This window comes from Centruroides sculpturatus, unplaced genomic scaffold (genome assembly GCF_000671375.1).
Source record: "Centruroides sculpturatus isolate CEXI.00-Female unplaced genomic scaffold, Cexi_2.0 scaffold1593, whole genome shotgun sequence".
Lineage (NCBI taxonomy): Eukaryota > Metazoa > Arthropoda > Arachnida > Scorpiones > Buthidae > Centruroides > Centruroides sculpturatus.
In genome coordinates, this window is record NW_019385714.1 from 54,388 (window position 1) to 58,540 (window position 4,153).

Below are 4,153 nucleotides of genomic sequence, written 5' to 3' on the forward strand. Positions count from 1 at the left end.
TTGAGCATGGCTAAGAAGCGACGGAGCTCAGCTACAGTTTTTGGTTGAGGAAAATCGTTGATGGCTTTGGTTTTTGATGGCAAAGGTTTAACTCCGGATGATGTAATCATGCAGCCGAGGAATGGAACTGCAGATTTTCCGAGGATGCATTTGGATGGATTTAGTTTTAGGCCGTGCTCTTGCAAGCGGAGGAACGTTTGGCGGAGATGGTCTGTGTGTTCGTCCGCATCTTTGGACGCGACCAATATATCGTCGAAATACGGGATGCAGAAGTCGAGGCCAAGTAGGACTTGGTGGATGTATCGCTGGAAGGTTTGACCAGCGTTTCGTAGACCGAAAGGCATATAGATGTATTCGAACAAGCCAAACGGGGTTGTTATGGCTGTTTTCGGAATGTCCTCGGGGAAGACCGGTATTTGGTGATAGGCGCGGGTTAGATCCAGGGTGGAAAAAATGGTTTTGCCTTCTAGGAGTTGAGTACAGTCCTGTATATGAGGAACAGGGTAGCGGTCAGGGACTGTTACAGCGTTGAGACGACGGTAGTCGCCGCATGGTCGCCACTGGCCATTTGCCTTCTTGACCATGTGTAGTGGGCTGGCCCAGGGGCTTTTGGATGGTCTGATGATGCCTTGGGACATTAAGAACCGAAATTCTTCCTGTGCTGCTCGGAGCGTATGTGGTGGTAATCGTCTGGGTTTTGAGAAGACAGGTGGTCCTTTAGTCTCGATGTGATGAAAGGTGGTTGGCGTTTTCTTGGTTTCGGGGATTATCGACGGATTTGTGATGGTAGTGAACTCGGCCATGATACGGTGGTAGGGAGAGTCATTAGTCACAGCGGTGATGTTAGTGACAGTTGTAGGTCGGTTCTGCCAGCAACCAGGAGACTTTAGTTGCGTGACTCCATCGATTAGTCGATTGTTTTTAACGTCCACCAGTAGGTTGAATTTAGTTAAGAAGTCGATTCCTATGATGGGTTGGGTTACGTCGGCGATTACAAATGGCCACGAAAAATTCCGCTTTAAGTTAAAGTTGAGTGTTAATAGTTTTGTTCCGTAAGTTGAAATAGGCGTTCCGTTTGCAGCAAAGAGGACTAGCTTGTCGGGTTTGCATAAATACATGTTAGAACTTTTTGGGATAACGGAGATGTCGGCGCCTGTGTCAATTAGGAATTTGTATTTCGTAGTAGGGTCGGCCATGGTGATTCGATCGATGTGGCGGGTGAGGCTTCTGGCCGTAAGCGCCCGCCTAGTCAGTTTTCCGACGGTCGGAAGGAGCAAGGGGCTTTGCATTTTCTCGCCTGCTCCCCGAAGGTAGCGTGGTAGTAACACATGCCGTTGTGGAGGGTGCTGTGCTGTTGATTCTGCCGCGATTTGCTGCGGCGCCTCCTGTTGTTGGGAGGGTAATCAGAACGTGTGAAGGAGCGGCGTTGGTTGTTGATGGATAATGTGAGGTTCTTGACCTGCTGGGCTAATTCCGCAACCTGGTTCTTCAAGGTGGAGATAGTGGCATGGTCATGTTCGACCGTTTGAATGTGAGCGGGGGAGACTAATTCCATTATCTTGTCGGCCATGGCGGCCTGTTGTTGGAGTTTTTCCTTAGATGCGGCTAAAATGGCCTGTACGTTATGAGGAAGTCTCGACAGCCAGAGAGATTGTAGCAGGTCTTCGCTAAAATGGTTTCCGGCCAAGTCGCGCATCCGTGATAATAGGAAGGATGGACGTTGGTCTCCCAGTTCCAACCCTTGAAGAAGAGTTCTGATTTTGGAGGTCTCGCTCTCGGAATAGACGTCGATGAGACGAGCCTTTAGCGTGGAAAATTTATTCTGGTCGGGCGGGTTGAGGATTAGGTCCTGCACCGAATTTAAAATTTCCGGCTCTATTGCAGCAACGACGTGTTTAAATTTGGTGTCGTCGACGGTTATGTTATTTATCGAAAATTGTGCTTCCAACTGAGCAAACCATAAGTTAGGGTTGCCCTTCCAGAAGGGTGGGGGTCTGATCGCAATGCGTGAAATGTGACGGTGATCGTCATTAATTTCTGCCTCAGACATGATGATTTTTTTTACGTAGTTGTGGCAGTGCGGGGGTAGTTATCCTTAAATGATGCGTTGTGCGCGCAGTTCAGCACGTGGGGAAAGGACGAAGAACGATGGCACGTAAAGGCACGTGGCGAGGAAACAAAGGATAGCACGTGGCGCGAGGACAAAGAAGGGTAGCACGTGGTGTACTATACCTTTTCGTTGAGAAAAGTCGACCGTCGACGAAAAATTATCCGTGGTTACACGTTTCGAAGGTCTAGTTGTATGAGTTGGCAGTTCCAAAAAAGGATGAAAGTCCAACGTTGTATCCGATGCGAATGGATGGAATTTTCATGTCGCACGATAGAGTCCTTCGTCGGGTAGAGTCACCATAAAACATATATCATGTTCGGCTCACCAGTTTGTGGGCGCCAGTTCGTGTGAAATTACTCATTACAAACAGGGCCACATACAATAAAAGATTATCATTTATTCTATATATGAATTATGGCGCGACTGTACAGGTTAATACACGAGGTGTTACTACACACGTCTGGAGAGGTCCAAATCCAACAAGAATGTGTGTGATGTCATAGGTCAGGTCAGGGGTTCCCCCTTGTGGCAACTTTGGGGTTTATCGCCAAAGCTGTTGCCACACTAGTCATCAGCTTCTATTATTTTTCTTTTCTGGTTTTTTTGTGACAAATAAGTAACAATTTCATGTTTTGTGTTTTTTATTATGTTTTACACTGTTGACTTAGCAACTGAGTGTTCAATCTGCCAGTAATTTTTTCCTTTTTGATATAAATCAACAACCAGTTTTCTTTGCATTTCATCAACATGCTTTGGCATATTCCTAAATTTAAAGTCAACCTGATATTTACCTTAATAAGACAGTTGTTTGTCTTACATTTGATACTATTATAGTAATTTTGCAGAATGACCAGCATGTCGGTCTATCTGGGGAGACCATGAAATCAGATATTTCTGTAAAAAACAGCATGTTGGTTTATCCCAGGAAAATGCCAGCATGCTGGTTTAAGTGAGGTTATACATCTCTCTCTAGAGGGTGCATTAAAAAAATGAATGAGTTGTCACATAAAAACAAATGAGTTTTTTACTCTAAAACTGAAACTGTCAGCATTATATCAAAAACTATGATTATATGTTTAATTTTTTTCATTTCATCTTCTTTCTAATGACATAAAATACTCATGGAATGATGAAAGTGTTTTTTTATGTTTATTTTATGGTAATTTGATTCAAAAACACAAAAATAAACATATTAAATTTAAGAAATTCTCTGTAAATTATCTCAACTTACAATGATTAACAGCTGCTTTGCATGAAATTTGAGAGTAAGGTGTTATTTTTAAGGGGAGTGGATGGTCAGTGTAGCCCACACTGACTGACTGACTTACTACTACTACTACTAATACTAATGTCAATAAGTTGATAATTGTTTTATTGTCTTATAAACAAAAACTCTCTTCCTGATTTTAAGTCAGTCAAATTACAATGATATTATATTGTACTGGGAAGAATTTACTGTATTATGTTTTTTTATTTATTTTTTAACATTTGTTTAACAACTAGCTTTGTTACATCTGATTAATTTTATTCTTTAGTTGCAGTTTAACCCAGGGTTTCTGGAATGTTGGTTTCTCCTGTTTATAAGTAGCAAGCGGTCATTCCACAAAAATACAATATATTTATGATTTATGCTTCACTTATTATAGCTCTGGCACTCATCCTTTCATATTTTTCACTTTTAGTATATCAATTTCTAATGATAAAGAACAACAAATAGACTCAAAACACAATTTTGACAATACATCAGAAATATCTGCAGATAATACCGGCTTCAGCCACTTAGATGTAAATGCATTATTAGGCCAAATGAGAAGTACTTGACCTAATAATGCATTCTTCTATTGAAAGGCTCATTAATGGTGTCACATATCTAGATTTTTATTTATTTATTTTTTCATTGTTTCTTTTTGTATTTAGTTTATGATAAAACAAGTAAATGAGAAGGATGATTTAAAATGAAGATGATAAAAATGTAAAAATTTCTTAAACTATGTTTGATGAAAATATCTCCAGTAAAGCAGAATATAGTTACAGTGACCATAT

General features: G+C 41.2%; 1 protein-coding gene across 1 annotated transcript; it reads right to left on the bottom strand.

The window, feature by feature from the left end:
- Positions 1-1,216: 1,216 nt before the first annotated feature.
- Positions 1,217-2,395, bottom strand: LOC111641466. Its single transcript, XM_023387639.1, has one exon. The coding sequence runs from the start codon at positions 2,048-2,050 to the stop codon at positions 1,250-1,252; it is 801 nt and encodes a 266-aa protein (XP_023243407.1). The 5' UTR covers positions 2,051-2,395; the 3' UTR covers positions 1,217-1,249.
- Between the last annotated feature and the right edge of the window lie 1,758 nt (positions 2,396-4,153).

What these genes read in the sequence shown, in the direction of transcription:
- LOC111641466 (XM_023387639.1), bottom strand. Translation starts at nt 2,050, where the DNA reads ATGTCTGAGGCAGAAATTAATGACGATCACCGTCACATTTCACGCATT.